The sequence below is a fragment of the Melospiza georgiana genome, chromosome 5 (assembly GCF_028018845.1).
Source record: "Melospiza georgiana isolate bMelGeo1 chromosome 5, bMelGeo1.pri, whole genome shotgun sequence".
Taxonomy (NCBI): Eukaryota; Metazoa; Chordata; class Aves; order Passeriformes; family Passerellidae; genus Melospiza; species Melospiza georgiana.
In genome coordinates, this window is record NC_080434.1 from 29,530,047 (window position 1) to 29,557,981 (window position 27,935).

The 27,935-nt window shown below is 41.4% G+C and overlaps 1 protein-coding gene across 2 annotated transcripts in view; it reads left to right on the top strand.

Moving 5' to 3' along the window:
- Positions 1 to 264: 264 nt before the first annotated feature.
- ARHGAP10 (Rho GTPase activating protein 10) overlaps positions 265 to 27,935 on the top strand; it is a 138,866-nt gene continuing 111,195 nt past the window's right edge. The window contains exon 1 of one of the 2 annotated variants that reach the window (XR_009114490.1): positions 265 to 507. Coding sequence is in view for 1 of the 2 variants with exons in the window: in XM_058024833.1 (XP_057880816.1) it covers positions 354 to 507 (154 nt within the window). In the remaining variant the exon portion in view is untranslated. The remainder of the gene's footprint in view (positions 508 to 27,935) is intronic. The other variant, XM_058024833.1, reaches the window with a different exon arrangement.

Here is a 27,935-nt window from a genome sequence, read left to right on the forward strand (position 1 = left end):
ATGCAGAGCACAGGGCTCTATCGGTAGCGGTACCTGCTCCCATTCTCCGCTCGGGGACGCCCACAGCGCCTCAGCCGAGCCGAGCCGAGCCGAGCCGCCCTGCCCTGGCACCGGGCGCACCGGGGCGGCTCCAGCCGCGGGGAGCGGGGAAGGGGCGGGCTCTGCCCGCCCCGCTCGGGCGTGTCCCGGCGGGGCTGCCGGGAGGGCGGCTCCGCTGAGCTCGGCTGTCTGTGCCCGCGCCCAGCCCTGTGAGGGGGGAGCTGCTGCTCCGTCTTTGTGGCCGCGGCTGCGGAGGGCGGCGGTGCTGCGGTTCGCAGGGAGCCGAGTCCGGCGCGGCGGCAGCAGCGGCAGCCATGGGGCTGCAGCCCCTGGAGTTCAGCGACTGCTACCTGGACAGCCCCTGGTTCAGGGAGCGGGTGAGAGCCCACGAGGCCGAGCTGGAGAAGACCAATAAGTTTATCAAGGAGTTGCTGAAGGATGGGAAGAACCTGATCGCCGCGACCAAGAGTGAGTGGCGGGAGCGGGGGAAGCTGCGGGGGCGGCTGCCCGGCGCCGGGAGCTTTGCCTTTGAGCCTGCGGCGCTCGCCTTTGTGGCACGGAGCTTTGCACCGGCGCTCTCCAGCCTCTCCCTGGGGCTCCCCATCAGCCGCTTGGAGACGCGGGTCCTCTGCAGCCCTTCTTCGCGGAGGGCAATAAGGGATAGAGGCGGTGGCAGCGCCGAGGGACTCCTGTTGCATCGGCCCGGGTTGCTGGGCCGGGCCTGGCTGCTGTGTTCGGCGGTGCCGAGCCCGAGCAGCCCCGGCTGCCGTGTGAATCCGCCGGGAGCGCTCGGTGCCAGGTGCTGCCGGTGCGCTGCGAGCTGAGCGGCCGCGAACCGCGGACTGACCATAACCGTGGCGTGCCTGTGCGCTGCAGCCTGTGGGGAGGCTGCTGGAAAATGCCTCTGTCAAAAGAAGTGTGTTCAGGAATTTTCAGACTCAGTTTTGTGCTGACAGCGCTGGTTACCAGTTCTATGCCTTTGGCCTCTTAAAATGTGCTGGTGTTTTGTTAATGCTGCGTTTAATTGTTGAGTATATACACAGTGTATATAAATAGCTAGCTATAATGTGTTTTATGTGGGAATCATGTTTTTTTGCCTTGAATAACCACGTTCATGCATGTTCTTAGTATTTTTGTTGTTATTTTATTGTGCTAATGTATTTTTCCATTTAACATAAGACACAGTTCCGTAGTCACCTAAATATGTGGTAGGATGATTTGCTATACCAATTTTCAAATAAACCACTAATAGTGCTCTGGCACTTTGTTCTCGGAAGTGCACAGCACCTATGGTAGGGTAAACTTCTGAAGCCAGGAAACCATGCTGTCAGGATGTTTCCATTAAACTGATAGGGTTTTGGCTGGTGGTTTGATCAGTGTAGCTGCCTGGATATGGTGAAGTTTTTAAAACCAGAATTAACTCATTTCTGTAAATAAAAACCACTGTTTTCTGGATTTGTCTCCAGTAGAAAATGCCATATCAAATGTCACTGGTGTGTAACTGTTATTCTTTGGCCAGTTTACATTCAGTTACTGCACATTGTGATCTTGGAGGATTATTCCAAATCTGTGACTTGAAGTGTCAGTATAAATCATCTTAACTTGGGCTATAAAGTAAAAAAGTGTCTCCAAAATTGGATAAGAACAGTAGAGGGAAATAATTCAATTTCTCTTCCTCAAGCATCTAGACGTTATTTTGGCAACTGCCCCAAGCTCTCAGTTGCTCATGTACAGTAATGTATACAAAACTTAATTTGAAAGCGTGGAGCTGGCTGTGGTGAGGAAAGCCCTGACTCAAATGAGCATCCTGTCCACAGCTGGGTGTCCACAGCATACCAGAATCCTGTGCTGCTAAATTGGCTTTGTGTGCAGTGCTCAGGGTGCTTTCCTGTGTGTGGTGGAAGCCAAATGTCCTGGCCAGAGCCACCTGGCCTGGGAGGGCTCCATTAAATACTTTGGGCTAGCCCATGAGTAATATTTAGAGAGGCTGTCTGAGATCCTGCCTGTTCAGGTTTAAGCACTGCCTTCCTTTCTGAGATGAGAGTCTCAGGTTTATTCTTGAGTTTAGTTGCTGTACCTTATTCTAACAAACATCTTCAGCATACTTGTTTGAAAAGTACAAACAGGTTAGACCCTTCTTCCCACATTTCAGGTTTCTGCAGTTGCCTCTCCTCTTTAGAGTGCCCTGAGTGACAGGTTTGAAGCTCAGTTGCCTTCCGCTGGTGAAGGAGTGCCACTGTTCAACAGACATTTAAAGACAAATTGAAGTAGAGGAAGCACAGGGAGCCCAGTGGTTAAAACCCACTAAAATCCCAGTGGTTAGGGTATTGGCCCTCCTTGTGTTTCCAGAAGAAAACGTTATCATCTAAATTCTTTGAGGAACTTAATTTATTTGCTGTCAGGAAACCAAATGGGATTAGTATAAGTTCCAAAAACCCAGCTTCAGAAGTGGTCTAGACAGAATGGTCTATTCATTTTTGTCCAAACTGCATTTTCTGCACAAAGAGTTTCACTGCAATTTTGAGAATGTGATAATAAAGCAGGGTGTAGTGAGCTTAGATGATTGCCTCTTAAACAACAGTTGCTGACAATTTTTAGAAAATTGTCTGTTTTAGTCTTTTGAACGAAAAATATCATCTCGATAATAGCAAAAATATTTCCCTGTTTCTAGAACCGGTAAAATATGAGATTTGCACTTGGTGTAATTGATATGTGAGTGTGATAAGCTGCTCTGAGTGATGTGTAAAGTATAAAACAGTAGGTGCACTATTGTTCTTTAATTTGTGGGAGATGTGTAATTTGTGGGACTGCAATAGACACTGCATTTCAGCATTTCACTCCCTTAGCAATTTCCTTATTTCACTTGTAAAGCTGGCAGCAAACGTTAAGGGGATTCTTTAGGTGTGAATAACTGATGCAATTGACTGGATCCCTCTTCCTGCCTGACAGACAGCCTTGTCAGTGACTTTGATGCTGCCTGCACTGGGTTACATCTTGAAATGTGATAGCAGATACTGCTGCCACTCCCTCTAATTCATAGGAACTATCAGTGTCTTGCAGGGTACAACAGTAACACAATGTGGATCCTCTCACTGGCTCCTTTCCCTTTGTCTCCTCAGTCGTATGAGATTGTATTTTTCACCTAAAACTCAGAAGAATTGATTTTTGCTGGGATAGGACTGTACTACTTAAAAAAGAGAACAAAAAAATAAATTGCGTATTTAAATTGTTGAATTTCCAGAGTCAAGCATACTTCAAGTGTATCTTTACACTTTAAAGTTTCAGTAGTTTCAGTAATGTGATAGAGAGATAAACAAGAGTGACTCAAAGCTGTCTGTTTCCTGTGTAAAGTTTTGAATCACCAAGTTGTCTAGTTCAAGCGTAATAATGTAAAGATGAGTTAGCAATAGGTGATTCTTCCTTTTCTTATGACAGTTAAATGTGTTTAAAAGGAGTACAAACCCATTTTTCCTTACTGTCACTAATCAGTAAATACAAGTGGTATGCACTTGTGCTTTTTAAAATAGAAATGTACTATTTCTTGGGGGATTCCAATTCAGTTCAACAAGTTAGGATCAATATGGTTTATAAATAACTTCTGGATGGAGGAAGTTGTGCTTCAGTGAAAGTGAATTTAAAGGTGCCTGATAAGAGAATCCTTATTCTGAATCATGAAAGGAACGTAAGAGGTTTAGTTCTGAGCTCCTAAAAGTCTGCAGTGCAATTTGTTGGAAGCTAAAGAATACAACACTGGATAAATACTATATATTTAGTCTCAATTCTTCTCCCTGTGTTGATCCAACTCTAGGCCTCTTTGTATGAGTGTGAGATTTTTGGGGGGCTTTGGAGATATTTTTTGAAGATTTTTTGGGTTTTTTTTGTATACCTGCAGCAGGAGCTGTCGCTGCTAATGAGATGCCAAGTGGAATAGGAAGAGTCAGAATGAGTACAGGTTTTGGCTTTCTCACAGGGCCTTTGCAAAGGATACTCCTGAGTGCATGCTCACAGCTGTTCCATGTGCCTGAAAGCAGAACCTCCCCATTCTTGGATTTAGGCTCAAATTGGAGCAGAATTCTGTTTGAGCCAGCTGCAGTGACTTTGTGATGGGCTGGTGAAGACAGAGGATGGATGTACTGGGTGCACTGGGCATCCTGGCTATCCAGTGCAGCCCAGCATACTCAGTGACTGTTTCTTATTGCCATTTGTTTTTGTGTTTTTTGTGGAAGAGTTCTTTCTTGCACTCTTCCAGACAGCATACAAAATGGCAACCAATTTTATTTTATGTGTAGAAAGTGTTTGTTGGAATATGCAGAGTTAGTGATGAGTATTTGTTTTAACAAAGATGACTGAAGAACCTAATCCAGTCCCAAGCCCCAGTTTGGTATCTGAATTGTCCAAACCCTTATGCTTTTTCTTGGCCAGGTCTCTTGGTGTGTGGTGGTGGTTGACCTTCCAGACCCTGGTCTAGTTAGATTTTGGCCTGACTTGGTGTATATATTGTTATGTAAATATAAAAGCTGTGGTAATCCAGCTTTTATAATAATAACACCACATAAAAACTTCTCAGACCACTTGAGCTGTGGTGCATTTTTTTCTTAAGCACTAATTGTCTAGTTTTTAAAGCTTTCCTTAATATAATCTGCAGTTATGAAACCATGTGTAATGTGTGCCAGCTTTCAAAGTCTTAGGAATTTTTTTTTGCAACAAAAATGTTCTACTGACATTCCAGTACATGTCAAAGAAGTAAGAGAAAACAACTAATATAGGGCTTTTTAATAACTTCTAGACAAGAAATGGGCATTCACTGAAGATTTAGGTAGAACCCAAAGGTTGAGTAAAAACTTAATGCCATTTTACTTAATGGGGAAGGGGGGAATATTGCAAGAGGGTCTTAGTTTAACTTGTGTGCAAAATTTCCTAAGTCAGCTGAGGTTAGTTGGAGCTCTATATTTGATTATTTTGCCTTGAATTCAGTGAGACCTCTGAATTTATAAATCTTTATATTTAACATTTTAAAAAGCTATTTTATTTTTCAATTAGTAACTCACACCCAGGCTTTATTTCTATTGTAAGGCATGCTTTAGGTGTGATAACCATGAGCAAATCAATGTTGTATGTGAATGCTCTGAGATTTAAAATTGAAATATACTCTGCTAGGGCCACATTAGATAAAAATTACTTCAAGGGCAGTATTGCAAAGGCTACTGAGTTATGTGTACCTTTAAAAATCTTCAACTTTCTATTGGAATTGTTTCCATCATTGAGCTCATTAGAGAACTAAGGCAAACAGGTACTTTGGGGCCCATCTAATAGAGATTTCCCTTAAGAAAGAGCTGCTGATTATAACATAAAAAAATGTTGCTTTTCTCTTCCCATCAAGATAATTGCCACAGCTGAGGCCTAATTAACTCTGGCAGCGCTTTGGTTTTTTTTTTTTCTTTTCTGCTTGTAGATAAAGTTGTTTCTGTACAAGGACTAGGGAAATGCTTATATTTAAGAAAGTACTCTAAAGAACATTTTGTTTAGCTCCACCCCAAGCAGAGCATTCGTTACTGTGTCAGTAGCTATAAAAAGTGTCAGGCTCATTCTGTGGAGGATGCCAGTTTGTCAGCTTGAATCTCATCTCTTCAGCTTGAATTACTAACTAGCTCCATTACTGTCTTTGTCCTGTAGATGTTCCACTGTTCATTTTTTTTTCTGTGTTGAAAGCAGAGCGTTGTGCTACTGAACATCTGTGAGAGCAGAAAATATAAAAGTTCATGAATTTACATGGATTTTCTTAGTTCTGAGAGATGGGAAAAACTGTCATTAAATGAAGTTATTTTGTCTTTTAATAATTTGGGGGGAAAGGTATCATTTTTCAGCTTTAGATAAAATGTGTGTGTGGTCATTAAAGAGAGCATCACTGATAGGTGTAATTGTCAGACTTTGGGACAAAACCACAGAAATAATTTTATAGATTTTAGAGATGTTGTCTGGTAGATCATGTTGAGATGGTTTTTTTCCTTGATTTTTTTTTTTAAATGACAAGACTTTATAAAGGTAATTTTAGAATTCTATGGAATCTCAGTCTATCTTAAGGAGTTGTAGAAAAGAGTGCATTTGCCCTACAGTCTGTAAAGTGCCAACACCTGCTTGACATTAAGAACAATAGGCCCACTGCTAAGCTGTAGGTGTATGCTCTTCCTAAAATTATCCTGTGCCTTCCAGCTCTGTGTTGCAAAAATGTTGCAAATTTTAGCAAGCTGACCTTATGACACTGATAACACTCCTCAAGTCCAGTCTGAAATAACTTGGTCAGTTTTTTTGAGGCAGAACATCTCTTTCTGCCCAGATGTTTTTCCAAGGGGGCAGGAAGGAGAGTGCTATGTGATTATTTTTTTTTTGGGAAGTAGCAAACATGTTTGGACTGGCACTGCAGAGCTGCATCCCAGTGCTTGTCTCCTCCTTCCCAGCTGTTTTGTGACATGATGTAATTATTGTCTAAGGTTTACATTGACTGTAGTGCTTTCGTTTTACAGTGCCAACCTCAGTCACTGCTGCAACACTTAGCACATTAACCTAAAAACCAGGGGCTTGGCTGTTTCAGAGAGAGTTCACAGCATGCGAATCTTGGCAATATGCTTAGTGTTTTGATAGTGTGGGTTGTGGCTTCTTGAGATAATTTTTATGATTTGCTCATGTCTGATGGGGCTTCCTTTTGTGTCTAATGCCACTTTTCTGATTTTCAGTACCATTATTTGCTGTTCTATGACAGTTGTCCTTTAGATATTACAATATGCTCAGTGTTTTGGTTATCTTTTAAAAGTCTTCAAGTTTCTGAGTTGGCTAATTAAGACACTTGGAGCAAATGAATGCTTTCTGGATTATCTAATGAGTGTAAAATATATGATCAGATAAACTTGGGCACATATTGGCAGAATAACTTAAGAAAGTACTGTTCAGGGAATGTAACATTTCTCTGCTGGTGGTTGCTGCCACCCACTGTAGTTGTCAATCTTAATCAGCATCTAAAATCTGCCTTGTTGCTAAGTCAAACCCATCTTCCTTGCCAAATTTAAACTCAGCCATCAGTTTTGCAATGAGTTGAAGCAGGCACTTGTACTCCATCCCAGCAGCTCCTGTGGAGGTTGTTTTCCTCTGGGTGTGACTTTGGTGGAGAGAGGGCAGTAATTTATGAAGCCCCATATTATACAGACGGGATAAATGTGTGCCTTCTGTCCAAAGTGTGTCTTGTTATCTTGCTGGAAATAAGATACTGGAAAGGGAAGTGTGAGGCCTGGTTTACACTGTCCTCCAATTCTTTTCCTAAACAGATAATTGTGGCAAATTTTGACAGACAACCTCAATATCATGCTGTTTTTCCATACCTGATTCTAACTATGGATGGAGCTTCTTGCAGATACCATGTTCTTTGTCTTTTACTCCTTTGGCTCTGTTTTTGTTTCCTCCCTTTGTTGCTCTTTTCCATCTTGTGTGTTTGCTCATCTTTCAGGATAAAAATAGAGAGAAAACATCCAGGCCCTCAGAAGCTATGTGGCCATCACAGGCTAAGGCCAAATCAGAAGTTCCTGTAAATCATTCATGCTAAGCTTGTCTTTTGTGGGAAAGGAGAAGCATGAGGGGAAAATAATCTACAGGGATGGAAAATCATAGTGTTATTCAACAGATTATGGTTTTACTACAGCCCAGACCTTTGAATAAACCCTCTATTTTTTTTTTTAAATGAGAGGACTGGGCAGGTGGAGGTTATTGGCTCTATAGGTGGGTCAGAGAGGGGCTTTGTCTCTCAGTAGATCTCCTTGTTACAGCTTCCCTGGGTCCTTGTCAGCTTTTGTATGTGCACCTGGCTGCTTGGGACTGCATGTCCTTGAAGAGATAATGCTTTGTTTAATTTGGCAGGGAAAATTGAGTATCCAGGATGAAACTGAGCAGGCTTTGTACCAGAGCTGGGCCTGGAAGGACATTGTATGTGTGTGGTGTCCAGGAACAGGTTCTCAGCCACTTTGTTGCTGGTGAGTGGTTTTTAGCTTTGAATGTGTCCATGTGCTCCATTAGGCTTCCTCCATTAGGCATGGAGACTTAGAATAACCCTGAATTTGAAGCAATAGATTAAATAGTGATGAAAAGTATTGAGGAGTATAAGGTTTGTCATACACCAAATGTTGAAGCCTTATTGTATCAAATCTCAAAAATTGGGATGTTTTCCCAAGGAGAGAGAGAACATTGTATTTTTTTTTTTGCACCTAGTTGATCAAGGGAAGCCAGCTGATGTAAATGTTTTTATTTAATCTGTGGTTTTGTCAGTCATTAGAGTTGCTTGTTTTGAAAAATATTCCTAATATTTGAATGTTTATGTGTTGGAGCAAAAAAAAGTATATGTAAAGTTGTAGCAGTTTTACATAAAAGTGTAATTGCTCCTTCAAAAGAAAATCCTGTTGTCTTGCAAACAGGTGGAGGGAGCTTCCAGGTCATGGAGGACCTGACACAAACTTGTAAAAATATAATTTTGACAGTGGGTCCCAGTTCTTAGAATTCTGTTTTGGGGCTGAGATTGCAGCTTATGTGCATTAACAGACTGTGACTGCTGCATAGTGTCAGCCTTTGGAGCACATCAGTGCTCTGAGAGCAAAGCAGTGTACCTTGTTCATGCCTTTTTCCTCTTACAATCCCAGGGTGTAAGCTCTCTGTTGGAGAGGCCTGGACTGATTGACAAACTCAGTCACGGGCCAAAGGACTGTTTCTCCAAAGCTTTTTGCCTGTTCAACTCCTCAGCCTGCAAGCTTTCCAGGAACAAAGCTGACTTTGTCCAGTCTGCTCTCAAACACTTGCTCTGTGGTAATATTCCTGTTCTTTTATTGTGCTTCATTTTATGCTTTCAGTAATTTCAAAATGCACAGTTTCAAATTTCTGTTGTGCCTATTGTAGCTATTTTCTTGTTCCAGGGGATTCAGCATCTTTGCTAAAAGAAATCAAACTACCTAGAATTATTGCCTTTATATTTTGGTTTTTTTTTTTTATTTTTAGAAGTGTCATGGCTTAAACCCAGCTAACAGCTGAGAATCACGCAGCCACTTGCTCATTCTCCCAGCTGGTGGGACTATGGAGAAAATTAGAAGGGTGAAAGCTAGAGAACTCCTGGGTTCTCTACCCAGGGAAAACAAAAGCCGTGAGCATCAATAAAGCAAAACAAGGAATTATTCACTTCCCATGGGCAGGCAGGCAGGTGCTCAGTCATTTCCAGGAGAGCAGGGCCCAGTCATCTGTAAGGGTTACTTGGAAAGACAAATGCTGTTACTTCAAACATTCCCCCACTTCCTCCTTCTTCTCCCTTCTTTATATATGGAGCATGACACCACAGGTATAGAAATTCCTGCTGATCAAACCTGATTTTTTTTTTTAATGACAATAAATGCAGCTATTTGATCAAGGGAAGCCAGCTGATGTAAAGGTTTTGGATTTCAGCAAAGCTTGGCTGGTGTCTCTCAGGGTCCTTCTGCTGTACAAACAGAGCATGCAGTGGGTGAGCAGCTGGCTCACAGCTGGGCACAGAGGGCTGGACTGAAGGGTGTGCACTGGAGACCTGTCACTAGTGGTGTTTTCTAGGGCTCCATCTTAAGCCCTGTGCTTTTCAACATCCCCATTAAAACTTGGATGCAGGACTGGAAGGGATGCTAAACAAGTTTGCAGATCACACAAAGCTGGGAGGAGCTGTTGACTCCCTGAAGGCAGGGAGGCCCTTCAGAGAGACCTTGACAAAATAGAGGGCTGGGCAATCACCAGCCAGGTGAAGTCCAGCCAGGGCAAGTGCCAGATTCTGCACTTGCAGAATTCTGCACTTCCCCATGGGGTGGGGCAACTCTGGGTGTATGGACAGGCTGGGGAATGAGAGGCTAGAGAGCAGCACTGTGCAAAGGGCCCTGGGGGTGCTGGTTGATGGAAAGTTGAATGTGAGTCAGTGCCCTGGCAGACAGGAGGGCCAGCCCTGTCCTGGGGGGCATCAGGCACAGCATCACCAGCTGGGCAAGGGAGGGGATTGTCCTGCTCTGCTCTACACTGGGGTGGCTTCACCTTGAGTGCTGGGGGCAGTTTGGGGTGCCACAGTATAAGCAAGATATTAAGCTATTGGAGAGCATCCAAAGGAGGGCAAGAAAGGTGCTGAAGGGTTTTGAGGGGAAGCCATATGAGGAGTGGCTGAAGTCACTTGGTTTGCTCAGCCTGGAGGAGACTGAGGAGAGACCTCACTGCAGTTACAGCTTCCTCATGAGGGGAAGAGGAGGGGCAGACACTGAGCTCTTCTGTGTGGTGACAGTGACAGGATGTGAGGGAGTGGCCTGAAATTGTGTCAGGGGAGGCTTAGCTTGGATATCAGGAAAAAATTCTTTCCCCAGAGGATGGTTGGACACTGAAATGGGCTCCTCAGGAAAGACGTGACAGCACCAACTCTGACAGAACTCAGGAAGCATTTGGACAATACTCTTGGGCACGTGGTGTGACTCTTGGGGATGGTGCTGTGCGGGACCAGGAGCTGGACTCCGTGATCTTTGTGGGTCCATTCCAACTCAGCATATTCTGTGTAATATAAACTTCATTCAGTTGGGGTCATCTGTCCCAGCTGGGTCTCGTCCTAACCTCTCATGCATCCCCAGTCTCCTCACCAGCAGGGCTATACAAAAACTAGAAAAGGCTTTGGCTGTGTGTAAGCCCTGCTCAGCAATAACAAAAACATCCTTATTACTGTCACTGTGTTCAGCACAAATCCAAAACTCAGCCCCATACCAGCCACTATGAAGAAAATTTTCTCTATCCCAGCCAAAACCAGCAAAAGAAAACCTAATGTTGAAAGAAATGCTTCTCTCTCCCATGGCTATTTTTGTTTTGTTTCGCAAAACACATTTATGTGTTTTGTGTCTTACAATGGTGTCTTCCAACACCATTACTGCTTGTCCCATGAGGTTCTGTAGGGTTGTACCTGAGGGGGAAGGCTGCCATCCTGAGGGGTTGGGAACTAGCTAGTCAAGCATGGAAATTTATTGCCAATTGTGTCTCTCCTCTCACTGCAGTTTTTTGCCATGTTTTGTGAAGTAGTAGTTCTAAGTTCCAGACATGCAGCTCAAGTTTTTGTGTAGTTAATGTAATGAACTAAGGAAATGTTTGTGTTGCATCCTTGAATGTCATATATAGAACTTGGCACTCTATTTAGATGAACTTTGCTGGGGGCCTATAGCAAAACTGAAGGAGATTGGAACCTAGTGAGCCAAGTAGTGCAATCATCTCTGAGGGTATTGATGACTAGAAATTACCTTGGAGAGGGCTGAGACCTGAAAACAAGCAGATTGAAGGTCTGTGAGAAAGGTCAGTCACACACAACAAACAAAATTTTATTGTGCATGTACAAATATTACACTGTAAATGTAGTATAAGATATGTAAGATTGACATTTTTTTTGGGAAATGCAGCTGAGACTCAAGAGAAATGATTCTTTGTCTTCACTTACCTGGAAATTCCATTTCCCTTCCTGCCTTCATTACCCACATGTAATAGATCTGTAATTAGAGTGTGTCTTAGGTATGAATTCCTCTTTATTAATTTAGAAAAATACCTTATAATTTGGTGCAACATAATTTTTATATAGGGCACCTTTTTTTTTTTTTATTTTAGTTGCTGCAAATAGGTTGCTGCCAGTCTTGAGGTTTTTCTATAGTGGTCATGGTTCATGTCTGCAAAATTAGTTCTCTTTTCATATACATGAATAATTTTATGTTCTAAATGAAAGACCAAGCTGTGTCTAGAGAAGTGACTTTGTGAGCAGCTTTGGGCAAACCTCTCACTAGTTTATATCTTTCTTTTCAGCACTATTTAATCTATTGCTTCAAATTTAGGGCTATTAATCTGCTAAGCATTTAATGAATATTGAAATGTCACAAAGAAGTGTTGTGTATGAGTCCTTTCTGGATTAGGGAAGGCTGCTCTTTTTCTGCAGTCATGATTGGAATTAGACAGTAGTTATAAACTGTTTTTATCCTCTTCAAGTAAATTAGCTTAATACAGAATCCGAGAGGAGGATGTTCCACGTTCTCCTGCAGTCATGGGCTGGACATCTCAGTACAGAGGGCATGGAAGTATGAGCTCAGAAGGCAGCTGTTCTGCCCTTGCCATGCAGATTATTCCAGTGGAAATTTCAGTCAGCAGTTTGGCTTTTCTAAGGTTTCTAGCATTTAATCATTCACTTTTTTTAACTAGAAATCATGCAGATGTGAAGAAAAACAGGTATGCCAACCTTGCTATAACACTTCATGGATGTACTAATTCAGGTTGGTAAAGTTATTGCTAAGCTTGCTTCATTGAGGAGAGTTTTTTTCCCTCTTGCATGTTTTTTTTTTTTTGTTGTTGTTTTTGAAATGAAAGTGTTTAGAAAGAAGCTGGCTTTAATACCTTCTTGGAAATTAGCTTGGCATAATTACCATCAATGCATTTAAAAATGGAATTAGGAACTAAGATGTCAGGCAGGAAAAGTAGCAATTTTTTTTTGGATGGGGGAAGCAACTGGACCATACAGGCAAGTAATCTGATAGTGCCTCCTCCACCACTTTTCTCTGGTACAGAGAAAGGTTTCTTTCAGTGGAACTTACTGTGTTTGTAAGCAACACGTAACTGAAACAAGTAATCAAAGCCCCTCCTGAAACAAAAGCTTCTGATACCACAAAAATGTCAAATAACTCTCAAATAATTCTATCAACATTTATTTCCATTTCAGTCCTTTTGTAAATAAAGCTTTATGCATGTGCTTTCCATTCCTGTAGTGATAGCTATGGTTTGCTTGCTTTTAGGATCTTGAAGACTTGTGAGCAGATGAAAGGGATTGTATGCTTTTGATGTGTCAGGTTTGACAGCAAAGCCTTGTTAAGAGAATTTATCTTTTAAAGAGTGTTATCTTTGAATAAGGATGCTGTTTTTCATCGGGTTTCAGGAAAAGAAAATTCTTTCTTTCAGTTTCCATTTTAAATATAGAATATTTCCATATTTACTAATGGTCTGGAGGTGATCTCATGAATCATGAGGACATTATTGAACAGCCTTATTGGAACATTGCTTCCTAGACCCTATTATTAGTGTAGTAGCTGAGAGAGATAGGAGCAGCTGCTGAGTTTTGTTCTGAGTGCCTGGATGGGTGTGTTGGGGAGGCATTCCCAGTGACAAGCAGAGGCACTAGGGGATGCCAGGAAGGAATTTTGATTGGAAAATAGTTGACGTGAACTCAGTGGTTGGTGATTCTGTCTCTTCTTTCTCTGTCTTCCCTCTGAGAGGTCTGAGTAATGTAACTTTTCAGATTCCTGCCGTAGTCAGCAGAAATTGCTGCCTTCGTCACCTCATTTGATGTCTTCAGCTGCCTCTCTGGTGAACATTTATAGAGCAAACTCCGGTGAATGTTCAAGTTTAAGTATTAGGGATGAACAGGAAAGGTCTAATAGGCATTTAGCACATGCTACCATGGGGACATGCTCATGCTTCCTAAGAGGTTTTAGGGTAGAGCTGTAGGAGAGAACAATGACTGAATCAAATCTTCTTCAAAGCATGTGCCTCTAGTTTCTTGCTGGCCTTTGGAAAAGATATCCTCAGACCAGGGTGGCCAATGTCAGTTGAAGTTTTAGTCACAGCAGAACAATTAGAAGGGGGAAAGACATTTCTTTTGTGGCTCTGTAAAAATTGATGCCAGTAATGTCAGAGGAAGAGAGCACGCCAGTTCTCTTCTGGGGAGGAGTGTGGTGTGGTTTCTTTTTTACTTGCTTTCTTTAAGATACTTGCTTATTCCCAGTTGCTTTGCTTCCAGAGAGGGACCCATTATACTGCTCTCTAGTGCAGTTTACCTCAGCCTTTTCAGGTGATGGATTATCTAACCTTTCCCAGGAGGAAAAAGAAAAAAAAAACTGTTTTGTATAACATTATAATATTTATTAATATTGAATGATAGCATTCACTTATTGAGCATTATTGAGGGAATTTGTTTTAATTTTTCCCGTGTTTTCTGTTTGCTTAAACATGTTGAATTTGATTGCTGGCAGTCACTTTTCTCAAGTTGCCTTTTGATACTTGATGGCCTTCTTGTGGTTTTTGGATCAAAGCCCATGGGAATGTTTTAGTGGTATGTGCAGTATAGGGAGCTGAGGATTCCTTGGTGTCGTAAACAGTTCCATTAATGTTTGTTTTCTTAAGTTATAATGATGTTTGTGTGTGAACTGGTTTAATGTTTGTTTTCAGTTCAAGAGGATACATAGTTACAGCTGTAAGTGGGTAATGAATGTGAATAGAGGGAATTGAGAGTTGTTGTTTTGTGTCCCAGCAAAACGAAGCACGTCTGTCTGGCAAAGACTAATTCTTCTGCATACTCTTAGTGATACCAGATACTTAGGAATTCAAGTCAGAGGGAAATTCCTTGCTTTGCCCTATACTCCTGCAATGAACAGCTTGGTGTGGTTGGGATTCTTGATAGCATGAAGCTCCTTATTTGGGGTTGCCACTAGAAAAACCCAGTAGAAGGATTTATATGCAGAAAATGTCATCAGAAGAATTAAAGGTAAGTTTATTTACTTATGATCAGCCAAGTCACAACCCATTTTAAAGTCTTGCTAATGGTTTCCTGTGTTCTGTTTGTAACACTGTGTTTTTTTGTCAAGTGAAGTATGTGCACATTAATATGAGATTATTCTTAAAAATAAACAAACAAAGCTCTTAACCTATATAGCACTTAAAAATTCTAAGTGCTTAAAGCATTTTGGATGGGAACGTTTCAACATCCTGTGCACTAGGTTGGGCTGTGGCTCTGTTTACACATGGCTGAAGGGAGAGGCCAAGTGATTAGATAGGATTGCACATCAAGCCCTCTGGAGGGCTGGAGATAGAGTTAGTTATTAGGAGGCCCTGACATTTAACCTTTTTACCCATGCATTGGCATATTTTGTTTTGTCAGACAGCCTGGAGACATTGGGATTGCGCTGTAAACTGTGAGAGTTTTGGACTGCCCATTGAATCCCCCAACCAGTGATCAGAACTGTTTTGGTGTAGGTTCTTGCAGATTTGAAGAGAGTGTTGGATTTTAAATGCTCAGTTTTGTTGTGCAGTCATGTTAAATGTTCCAGCGAGGTGGTGAAGCCATCTGTTTGATTCTTGGTACTTTCTGGAATATGGAGGACATGGGACTGTTCTTACCTTGGTGCTCGGAGGGAATTTTGAATGTTTTGGCTTGTGCTGGTTGGAAATGTACCCCAACTCCAGCAATTGGTTCCAGAGCTACATCCAGTCAGGCAACAATCTACACACACTTGCCTAGTTACAGTACAGAGCCTTTGGCTTGTCCAGAGCTCACCTTGAGCAGCTCACTCAGGCTGAGGGTGCAGCTGGCTGTGCCACCCTGAGCCCCTGCAGTGTCCCTTGGCTCCGTGCTGCCTCTGCTGCTCCTCGCTTCAGTCTGCCTCACACAGAGCAGAGCCTTTGGAGCTCACTGCCAGTTTTGACTCTGTCTTCTCCTTTTCCTATCAGTGACCCTACCCAACTCAGTCTCTGCCCTTACAGATGGTTACTACTGACACCAGTCCTAAATTTAGCTCTAATTTTTTTCTTCTGAACCCATCCTTAGCCCTAATTTGGTGATTGTAGCCTTTAGCAGATACAAGCCAAGAAAGGAAATTTTCGCTGCTGATTCTAACATCTCTCATCATCTGGCAAACCTCTGCTGAACCCAGCAATGAGCATTCCTGCTGGCTGCTACCCAGTAATTGACTGAATTTTTGGATCCTTCTCTGTCTGTCTGTTGACAGTGGTAACTAATAACAAAAAAAAAAAAAAAAAAAAGAAAAATCTGAAAGCCTAGCTCAAGTCTTGCCCTAACACAAAGCAGGTGGCTCCCACTGAACTGCTAAATGAGGCATGAACTAAATCTTACTTGGTTCCACTGTTTTATATTGATTATGTATGGATAAATGTCTTAGAATAGTGTGAATCTCTGGAAACCTGGAGTGAAGATATAGAACGTATGTAAAGCCAGTCTGCCTTTTATTTCCACCAATGGGAAAGAAGATAACAAATTGAGAATCAATGGAGTTTCAATGGGCAACAGCAAGCCAGTTTAATTGTACATTGCCAAGAGTCATAAAGTTTAAAATTTTTAAGCTATTTTTGTATTAGTAATTTTACTTGCCTTATAAAGTATTTCTTAATCTCTGTTACTAATAAGGGCAAGAGGATGGTTGTGCTTTGAGTTGACATCAGACCAAGAATACAAGAAGACTGTTTATGCAGAGGTTCCCATTTGCAGATGCCTGCTGTGGGATTGAGACATATCAGGGGAAGGTTTCCCTCTTCCTTCCCACAACCATACATGAGAAAGAAAACATGAGTCTTTTCCTTTCCCTTTGTATCCATATAGCTGATTGTATGTGAACTATTTGTCTTGTCTGTCTTTATGGCACTGTAAATAAAGTTTTAAATACAGAAGGATTAAATTATGATTTTATATATTTTTTACTGCGAGAAATTATGTTTTGGGGGGAAAATTTCTTCATTTACTGGGCTGTAATTAGGAAATCACCATCCATTTTCTGCTCTCAGTTCTGTATAATCTCTGCAACTGTGAGCACTGTTCAAAACTTACTGTACTATCTTTGTCTGGCAATCCTACACTGGTCTTTGGTATGTTTTGCTTTATTTTGGTATAAGTTGCTACAATGTAGAAATAGGGAGGATCAGCTTATGATACTCATGTTTATTTTATTAAGTGCCTGTTACTGCTAACTCTACACTCTAAATAAGTTTGAGACCAAATCACTAGTTTTCAAAGAGTGGACTGGGCTGGAGAAAAGCCATAATGTTTTGCTGTGGGTTTTGGCCACAGGAACGGAGAGGTCTTCTGAAAGGAGTGAATCTGATCTTGTTTCTGTTTTTCTTTAAAGGTTTCCTTCTCTTCAGACTCTGTCTCTTGACATCCCAGGGCATCTCTTCTTTCTCTTGCATCACCCCACAATTACACAGTACTTGGTGAGCGTTTTGTGGTCAGTAACATATGTTGCACTTCCAGCTTTAAATGTGCCTCTAAAGAAGATGAAAAATAAACAAACACTTGACAGTACTGAGGGCCCATGTCCACCTGGGTGCAAGCTTATATTCAGGGTCTTGCACACAGCTAGTGCAAAGCTGTGATGGTAGAAAATAGAAAAGCCCTTCTGGAGCTTCCAGAGGAAAAGCTACTGATGCTTTCAGTACTAGGGCTGGTTTTGATACTAGCTCTTGCTGCCAGTGCAAGCTCCCTGGTTAATACAACTTCTCTAAGGGCTAGAAGCTGTCTGTGAGAGACTTTGTCCTGTGCTGGAGCTTTTGGTGCAAAGTCTCAGGCACTGCAACTCCCTCCTGTTAGCTCTCCTGTGCCCTTGCAGAACATTTGCTTTCCCCGCCTGCTCTGCTTCTACCCCTGGAAGATGTAGCTGTCATTTCTATTTAAACAATTATTGTATCATTTCTGTACACAGAAACAAAGGACTTGAAGTATAAATTATTGCAGAACTTTTCTTTTAGGGTCTCTGAGGAAAGTGGATATTGTACTTTCCTTTCTTGCTTTCCACTATACTGGTCACTTCCTTAATCAGATATGCTAACATGCTTCCCCTTGGGTAATTTTCCTTATCTTTCTAAGTTAGACATTTCTGCTTGAAACACTGCTTGAACATTTAATTGCTTTGGATGGCTGTTTCTGTATGAAAATCGTGGTAATCTGAGTTATGCTTGTGTTGTGTTCCCATGAACTCCAGACACTTGAATGTGTGCTTGTGTGTTGCATCCTGGTATCTGTGTACCATTCACCCATGGCAGGAAATGAAGGGAAGAAACACCCACTAACTAGAAAAACTTGTAATTCAGTCCTTACACCTTCTTTGATATGCTGTCCCTTGCTAGACAGGGTTGTTATTTGAATTGCAGCATTTGAAGGGCAGAATAGCCTGAAGCACTCTGTCGTACTCATACAGAAGCTTTTATAATTTGTACAATTAATACCAGTGTAATTTCTGTTGCAGTCATCATGTAGGAAGAAAACCTCATTCATTTGACTGTAAACATTGAGGGCAGTACTTCTTACACATTGTGGGTCACTAAATTCCTCACAATACTCACAGAGGATTGCTGGACTGAGATTATTTATGTGAAGTGATGTATTGGGCAAAACTGTCAGCAGAACTGCAAGGCTCAGTTGAACTGGGTGAGATTTTTTTTTTTATATACCATGACTTCCATTAGGGTTCTGGCAAGTGAACCTTTCCTGAATAATTTGAAAGGCCTTGTCAAGCTGTCTCTGATAATTAGATTTGACACCGCTAATACCTGAAATACAGGCAGGACAGTCATGTGGCCAAATCATGGCCTGTCAGCAGTAAATGTGTTTGTATTGGTTTGCCAGTGTTGTTTTTGGGAAGGGAGCATTGCAGAAAGAACATCTAGAAAAAAATGTGTAGATGCTTCGTCCATTCTGTGCTAAAATAAAAGGCTATAGTTTTGCTATGCCAAATAGATAAATTACATATTTAATTAAAGCATAAAAACTTTCCTTGTTTGATAAGAGGAGACTGGAATATGTGCAGACATTGTGAAACACTTCAAACATTGTAATTCTGAGTATCTGAGAGTCCCAGGATGAGCTTAAGTTGTCAATCCTTCCTAGTGCTGAGGAACAGCAACATTTAACCATCTATCTCTTTAGTTTAATACTGACCTCATGTCTCCTGTCTCCCTTTTTTTTAGATGGATTATAATGTTGGATTAAGTGAGGCTGTCATGCAATGTATTAGGTGCTGCTGTTGCTTTCTTTAATGACTGGAGAGGGATGCAATTTAGAAAAAGCAACTAAAACATGAGTGTGCAGAAGTGTCCCTGTGATTGCTGAAATTGCAGATAACGTGACCAAGATCATCTAACTGTTGGAAGAATCCTTTAAGCAACCCGGGATTTCTATGGGCATCATTTCTGCAGAATTAATACACAATGTGCAAATGCTGGCTCTTGAGTTTAAGGAAAAGCATAAACAATTATTTTCTGTTCCCTTAATGCTTTTCTGTGTTCTTCAGATCAAAATTTGCTCATTTATATTAAGAAATGAAAATATATTTATATTGCTGATAAATGAAAGAGAGCTGCTTTAAAGTAATTCAGAAATTATTGATATCATAGGCAAATTCCTAAGAGAGGGGACATGGAAGATAAGGACATGATGCAACATGAAGTAAAAGTTCTTCTTTCCTTTAAAAGAGCTTTGAATTAGTGTGTTTTGTTGTTTTCTAGCTTTAAGATTCTCTTAATTTTCATTTCCTACTATCAGAGGAAAAGTCTTTCTGGGTTACTGTGGCAAACACGCTAAATGGGTATAGTTAGAAATAGTTGTGGTTGCTTTCAACCAAGTGTGACCAGTTGCTCAGTTGCCTTCATAATTCTTTCTTCTGCTGCTTAATTCGGTTGGCTGCACCTTTTTATTTTTTTCTCCTAGCTTCAAAAGAAAGTTCACAATTCAAGAAAGAATCAATTGGAGCAGTTAGTGGTGTTTTTCTGAAATGCACATTCCTGCAGGTAGCAGGAGTTGCACCAATTGAGCAAAACAACTTTGCCTATTGATGTTTTGCTTGGAGCCACAGAGTGAATTATGAAATTCCTGGAATCGAATGAAACTTCAAATATACAAAGCATAAAAACAATGTGGTGAGCTTGTGGCTTGTGTCATCTGTAGGTTTTGGAAGGGGGATGTTGTGTTTCCAATTTTCTCTAACACTGTCAGGTCTTGGACACAGAGAGAACTTGAGTGTCTGTGACTGAAGCCTCTTTGAAAGAATGAAGAAAGCCAAAGCAAACCTAAGTTTGCAGCTGTCTAAAGCAATTTCCAGCTGATAGCCTGGCTTTGTCACACCCTGTTCCTTATTATAAGAATCTGGCTGCTGGATGGCTTCAGTGCAGTGCTGTGCAGCAGCCAGAGAGTCCTTTGGTCCAGTCCATGGGAGGTTAGAGTTGAGCTTCCCTGGAGAAGTGATAATTCTGGTTTATGGAGTCATTAACCCACTGCTTTTTCAAATAAATAGAAGATAAACTGGAACATATGTTTGTATCTTATTCTTATTTGGTCTGTTTGGCTGTATCACAGTGTATTATTTAAGCTGTGTCACAGGAGTTGGTAATGATGTTATTCCCCCTGCCCCCACCAGTGTATTGCTAGCTCTCTTTTTTTTTCCTTTTGTTGTCCTTTTGTTTCTCTCCGATTTCTGTGATGTTGTTAGACTTTTTTTTAACCAAGGATAAAGCAAACTTATCAGGGAAAGGGACTTTCCTACTTCATGAAAATGAAGATACGATCCATGAGAGAATTAGTGCTATAAAAAACTTAGAGTATTATTTATACAGACTTCAACCCTTATTGTTTTCCCCTGAAGATGCCTAGATATCCTGAGAAGTGCTCTAATGCCTTCTGGTTTCCCCAGTTCATACTTAGCTAAACTGTGTGTGTGCAGAATGGATGGGGCAATTTATTGCCTGATGCCTGGCAAGATTTCCCTTCCCTCAATCAGCTGGATTGTGTCAGTACTGCAAGAGAGAAACTGTGGCAACTTCTGTCTCTAGCTAGGGACTAACACTCAGAAAATGCTGGAGGAAGCTCAGCGTTTTCTGTGTGGCTATAAGCAAATGAAACTGTTTCTAGCTTCCACGAGTCCTAAGCTCCTAAAATAACCTCTTAATTGGTAACTTGTTAAAATTTTTAATAAATAGTTACTGATTTGTCTCACATACTTGGACGGTGTGAATGTGACTTGATGGGCATGTCTTCATAGCATGATGAAGAATTTGGCAGCTAGAGGATTAAACCATCTAGTTGCTTGTGATCTAGGTCAGATATGAATCTGGTGATCTGGATAATGAACCCCCAACTTGTTGACAATTAGCTTGCAGAGGACCTTCACTTTAAATTACAGCATTTGTCGAACATGTACAAGTGTAAAATTGCAGTATCATCATCATCCCTTTTTGGTTGTAGTATTAAAGAGAACTTTAAAAAAATATTGTGAGATACAGCTAAGAAAGGAAAATTCTACATGAAGGCACTTGGCTTACTCTGAGGTTATGTTTGGGTCATTCATTTTATAAAAAGAGTGAAGACTAGTGATGAGAATACTAGTTTTTTGTATGTAGTTGAAGCTATTGCTTCATTACACATGCTGTATAGAGTCATCAAGGTTAAGATTTATAGTGGCTGTCTGCTCTTGTATTGGAAGATTTGATTAAATATTTGTTATATTTCCATTTTCAGGTTGCATTGGGATTATGCCAGTGCCTATAGATTGGTTTGCCTGAAAAGATAGATTCCTCAGTTTCAAAAGTACTGTTTTTCATTATACAGGTGTCTTTTCAAAGGTTTTAATTGTGGATTTATGCATCTTTTTTCCTGAAGAATAACTAATGCTCCCTTTAAAATATAATCCATGTAAGTTCAGCCCACTGTTTTAAAACCCAAGCATTTAAGATTCTAATGATATAGCTGTACCCTGTTTCATTACCTGTGTACCTGTAGCAGAAGTGGTGAGAGGGAGATGTGGTGACCTGAATAGCTGAGTGTATTGTTCACTAATAGATTTTATCCTGGTGATAAGAGGCTGAGGTACCTTCCTGTGTAATAGCTGGGGCACAGCATGAGTCAGTGACTTTATCAAAGTCTATTCATGGGCTGGAACATGAAACAAAGTCTCTTGAGCCTGGTTATATTGTTTTGTGCATGAAGCCAGTTTTCCTAATTCAATGTATTTATTTCTACTTTTTAAACAGAATTTATCCCAATTCACTTGTGTACTGGCAGACATACACTACATTTATTTATTTGTTTGTTTGCTTGTTTTCTCAGGGCATTTCATTAGTGTGAAATCATTGCCCCCTGCTCCTCCAGTATTCCTGCCTAACTACAGCTGTTTTGAGCTTGGGATGCTCGAACAGTGGCAAGGATATGAAGCTAGGCAGATAGTTTGCAGCTTGGAGTTTGCAAACATGCAGGTGCCAGTTCGATTTGGGAGGAAGATGTGTTTCCAGTGCTGTGGCCAGGCTGATGTGTGCAGAGGACATGGATGTGTGTGGCATTTGCCAGCTGCTGGGCTGCTGTAAATTATATCATCAGAGTCACACTTTGTCTGTCTTGCTCTGGGTTCATGACTTGGCTTCAGCCAGCAGCAGGTCAGACTTGCTTCATGTTTGAATCCAGTTTTCCTTGCAATACTGGCCATCAGTTTGTCCTTGTGGTTCTTAAAAGGATGAGGGTGATGTGTGATGTGCTTCCTCCATGTATACTGTGTATCCTTGGTGGTCCTTTTCCCATGGCTGCAGGATTTGCACAAACCCAGCAATGGGTGTTTTCATCTTGGTCCCACATTTAGTTGTGAAATGACATTTGCATGTGGTGGGGTAGCAGAAATAAAGGTAGTGCTGCCATTGATCAGGGATTTTAGTGATGTCTGTTGAACATGCAATTTGATCAAATTACCAGCTTACTGGTTCTAATACATGGTCTTTCTTGGAAAATAAATCCTACTATGTCCCAAAATAGTGTCTCAGTTGGTGTTTCAAAAAAATAAATTGTTCTTTTGGGCTTTTAAAAATCTATTTCCCCCACCATCAGGATGGGAAGTGATGTATACAGAGACTTTGAGATGCCTTAGAAAAGATTGGCTTTAGTTGCTATCAGCTCTTCTGCATGCATTTCTGCTCCTTGGGAAGTGAATTCTGTGTTTCCAACTGCTTTGTTTTTTTTTTTTTTTTGTTTGCACTGAATGCACTATTATGTTTTCCCTGATCTACTTCTGGAAATACTTGGTGAGCCAGGGCAGAGTGTTGGCTGTGTGTTGGCCTTTTCCCAGCTCAAACACCCAGCAGTCACATGTGTAGGGGTTATCATCCTGGTTTGAACTTTGTTCAGGCTTTTGGATGTGATAAATGCTCCAGGATCAACACGACAGCAGTAAATGAAACTACAGGTCATCAGTGTTTGTTTCTGAAGTGGAAACTGGCTGTGGGAGGGGAAGTGTATTTCCTGTTTCTTCACAATGTGGAAGCAAGGGATCTGCCTGGACTCCTGTGTTCTGCTCTTCAGAGCTGCTGTGTTGCTGCAGCACTGCTGGGCTGCTTTCAGCTGAATGAAGGGGTGGAGGAAGGTGGGGAGCAGCTTCATGGTCTTTGATGTTCAGTGGTGCAGGTGTAGTTCAAGATGCTGTTCAGTGCAGCACTGTGCAGTAAATTTCTGGATGCCTTGTGTAAGGGGTTCTCATGTTTGTATCATGGCTAGGTGGCATCTTCCAGTGGCATGAAAATAAGAGGGAAAAATAAAGTTTCATTTCTTTGGGTCACAGGCACTTTGTTGGGCTGTGTGCTTATTATTGGAGTGTCCTGGGCATCCAAAGCATGGTGGGCAGCAGGGGAGGGAGGGGATTCTGCTTCTCTGCTCTGGTGTGATCACATCTGTAGTGCTACATCCAGCTCTGGGCTCCCAGCACAGGAAGGTCATGGACCTGTTGGAACAAGTCCAGAGGAGGGGGATGCCAAGATCATCAAAGGGATGGAGCATCTCTCCTATGAGTAAAGGCTGAGAGAACTGGGATTTTTCAGCCTAGAAGAGTGAAGGCTTCATGGTGACCTAATTGTAGCTTTCCAGTACCTGAAGGGAGCCTATGAGGAGGATGGAGAGAGAGCATTCACAAGGGCATGTAGTGACAGGAAAAAGGGGAATGGCTTCAAATGGAGAGACAGTAGGTTTCGATTGTATTTTAGAAAAGAATTCTTTACTGTGAGGGTGGTGAGGCACTGGAACAGGTTGCCCAGAGAAGTTTTAGATGCCCCATCCCTGTAAATGTTCAGTGCCAGACTGGATGGAGCTCTGAGCAACCTGGGCTGCTGGAAGGTGTTCCTGCCTATGGAAGGGGTTTTGAACTAGATGATCTTTAAGGTCCCATCCAACCCAAATCATTCTATGATTCTATGAAATATGTGATAGTGACTAAAGTATGACTTCTTGCAGTGCTCTAGAGTACACGATGAAACAAAGATTATAGAATTGGAAGAAGTGAGTTTATTAATTGATTATTTCAACTTGGCCCTAAAGGTCTGATTTGAGCATGTTTATATTTTGAATAGACTACACTGTGTATCCAGCAGTACATTTTTATAGATCATTAAAATTAGCCATCTACATGTGGAGTCTGACCACTGTGCTCTCAATTTGTGCTGATATCCTGCCTTTGCTTTTCCTTATTCTTCCCTATTCCCCTGGTATTAAATTGAAATTTCTTCAGGTAGTCCAAAAAGACAGGATCAATTTTCTGTTCAGTGAAAGGCTTTTGTCCTGGCTGTCATTGTTAATAACTAGAAAATGCTTGTGGCCATGTAAGCAAAATGGAAACAAAATATCTGTGTCTTAGCTATGCATCCAACTAACATTTGTGCTGTAGTTGCAAGTATGCTGACATTGGTAGAAAAATTTGGTAAAAACCCCAACAATTACAATGATTTACAGTCTTTTTTTCCCAATAAATCTATTACTTCCAGAGAGTTACAGTTGTAATGCTGGTGTGGGAAGTGTTACTACTGACCAGCAAAGATCCTTGATATCTGTTCTCCAGCAGTCATGTGGATTTTCTGGATTTTCTCATCTGTCTCTCAGTCAACAAGAATAAGAAGAAAGGTAAATAAAAGTCAGCGAGTCTGTTGCATTTCTCTTAGTTAGGCATTCTTGCTCTTAAATTAGCATTGCCTAATACCTCTGTCATAAGATAAAGTGGCACTTACAGGTTTGCACATGCTGACTTGTTTTGTTGGATTTTTTTTTGTGTGTGTGTGTGGTTTTAAAAAATTTTTTTTAAATGGTTTAATTTTTTTGCTGTGGTGTTTGTACCATATGCAACCACTCAAAACCTCCTCCCCACATTTGTTTTGGCTGGTGTCACCCCTCAAAGTTTCTCATGGACTTTGGTCTTTTGGGTAGAAAGGCAGAAGAGTTGCAGTTGAACTACATTTAACAGGTTCTGCAGGTTACTGGAGGTCCAGGGGACTGCATTTGGAGAGTCACAGACATACAGCTCTAAAGCTTTGGCAGCAGGGTAATTGTGACTGAAAGTGCCAATTCAAAAGTACAGCAGCCTTACTTGTTGAAGCTAATCATCTTTAAAGGCTTAATGTTCTTTGTTACGTAGCTTCTGACTGATCCTGTCTGAGATTCTGTGCCAGTGTGGCCTTCATCTGTTCAGGGCAGTAAGAAACAATACTGCCATGATACTGAAATGTTTTTAACATGCAGGTAGTGCTAAATCATGGTGATTGTACGAGGAAGTGCAAACCTGCCGTGACTGTACCTGTGGTCTGGCTGTGCAGCTGAGCACCACTGAGCTGCTCCATCTGCTTCTCCCTCCCTCCCCAGGGTCTGGAAGGTGCTAATTGATTGCTGGCTCTGTGGCTTTGATACTGGGTTGTGCTGCACATACTCAGCACAGATTGGAGCACCCTGGGCCTTGAGCAGCTGCTTTTCACTGAGTTTACAGTGTGCATGTTTGCATCTTCCTGTAAAGCACGGCAAAGCGCTGGTTTAAATGGGCAAAGTAGAAAATTACAGCCTGATTTTGACTCATCCATGTAGAGACTAATGCTTAAAAAACCAATTAAGGTTAAAATACTACAGCTAATATGTTAAAATGGGTTTTCTTTTCACCTGCTTCAGCAATAATTTTATTATAAACTGGGACATGAGAAGAAATGTTAAGAAATGAAGAAAGAAATGCATTTGGGATTGTGTAGGGATTATCTATTGGTGCTAACTGGGACTTGAAAATAAGATTGAGGAAGAATTTTAAGGCATATGCCTTAGTTGCCTTAGAGGGATCTTTCACACATCTTGCAGAGTTTTGCAAAAATCCTGAAGAGCTTTTGCTTGTGAGGAGCAGAAGAAAAAGCATGAGGATCTGAACTGACACTTTGTCTTCAATACTTATTCCACTTATCCCAACCTAAAAATGTTGTGTTTATATGGTGAGATGGGTAGGAGAGTTGCTGGTCCCAGTACAGTGCACTAGGTCATTCCCTGTGGTTTTGAGGACCACATGTGGATGGACCACTTTTGTCTGTGCAGTCTGCCATGGACCAGAATTGTTAGAAACTTTCTGGTTTACATCACTAGACTCATTCAGAATCCCCTGTGTCCTACAGAAATCAGCAAATGTTTTTTCCAGCTGTCATTGACAAATGCATTCACTGAACACTTCAGGGTTTCCAGTGTTTTGCTGCCTTATTTTCATATGTTGTAGATTGAATGAGGCCAGTTCCTGTGGTGTAGTGAGGTTGTATTGACATTTATGGTGTGGGGTTTGTTTTGTGGATATTTCATGGGTAGTCCTACAATTACAAACCAGCAGTGCAGCACAAATGAGATGCAAGACTGGGATTCCTGACTCCTTCCTTCTGGTCTGTGTGGCAGATGAGCTGGGAATTATCCAAAATGAGGTTTGAGCAAATGAAAATATACTTGATTTGTCTTGTGACAGGCTCTTCTCTTTAATCAGAAAACTACTGACAGCCTTTCAGAAGCTTACCATGTGAAAACTGCTTCACAATACTCCTCTAATTATGTTTGCTTTTCAAATACTTGTGTGTTGAGTAGCTCTTGAGCATGCTGTTGTTGCAGGATTGAATTTGACATGTCAGAGCATCTGTCACTGCTCTGGAACAACAATGTATTGCTGTTATTCCAGGTGCTTGGAAGTTTTCTCGTAAAGGTAGTTCCCACAGCTAAAAAGATCTTCTCCATGGATTCCTCTAGTTATCCATATGAAACTACCTGTGAGAAGCAGTAGCAGAATTTCAGGACCAGGCTTTGCCAGCTAAAGAGCCTGCCATGTGTTGTGGCTGGGTCCAAGGATACTGTGGTCATTCATGGTGGTTCTTCAGGGGAAAGAAGAGACTTTTCAAGTATGCCAATAGATGATTTTCTCCCATTAAGGAGTCTAGCTGTGAAATGTTTGCTCTCCCAGTGGGGGTTTTTTTGTTTGTTTGTTTACTTTCCTTTTGGGCTTTGTTTTTGATGTAGAGGGCACAGCTGAATGTCCAAGGAGAATAACTGTGCTGCTGTACATCAGCGTGTGTGTCTCTCCTGTGTGTATTTAAAACCAAGGTGTTTAGATTACAGTGGCACTTGGAAAGGCAGGGGGGGATTAAATCCCCATAGCTGAGCAAGACTGATCATGGTTGTGGTGAGACCAGAGACCAAAACCTGAGGGGACACTTTTATGTCTGGTGTTACTGTTGCTGTTTACCTAACAATGGACAGAATTTGTTCAAGTAGTTCTTGTAATGCTTTCTCTTGGATTTTAATCTTTCTGAGGGAGGAAAGGAGGAGAATACAATTATTTCAGTTCTCTAGAACAAGATGCTTTTTATAGTATGTCTCTTTTAATACTATTTTAGGTGCTTAAGTGGGGGTAAATACTAAATTGTAGGTAAAACCTGGGTGGTCCTGTGACTGCCTTGGCTGAGTAACCACTGCACTGGCGGTCAGTCTGTCTTTCCCTCTCTTGCTTTCAGCTTATGACTTCAAACTTATGGAAAGCTTGTGTCTCTTTCATGTTAGCCTGAGCTGGAGGTTTTCTTTGTCCCTTGAGTGTGGGAAGAAACAGACTGCTGAAGGAGCCAGATAGAAAGGTGTAATTTTGAGAAATATGTATGTTACATTGTCTAACAACTCTGCCACTCCCATGTCTGTTGAAATGTGGAGCTCCATTTTATTACTTAGGTCACTTCCAGGGTGTTCTTTGCTGCTTGAGTGACTCTTATCGTTAATTTGTATGTTTTGATAAAGGTTA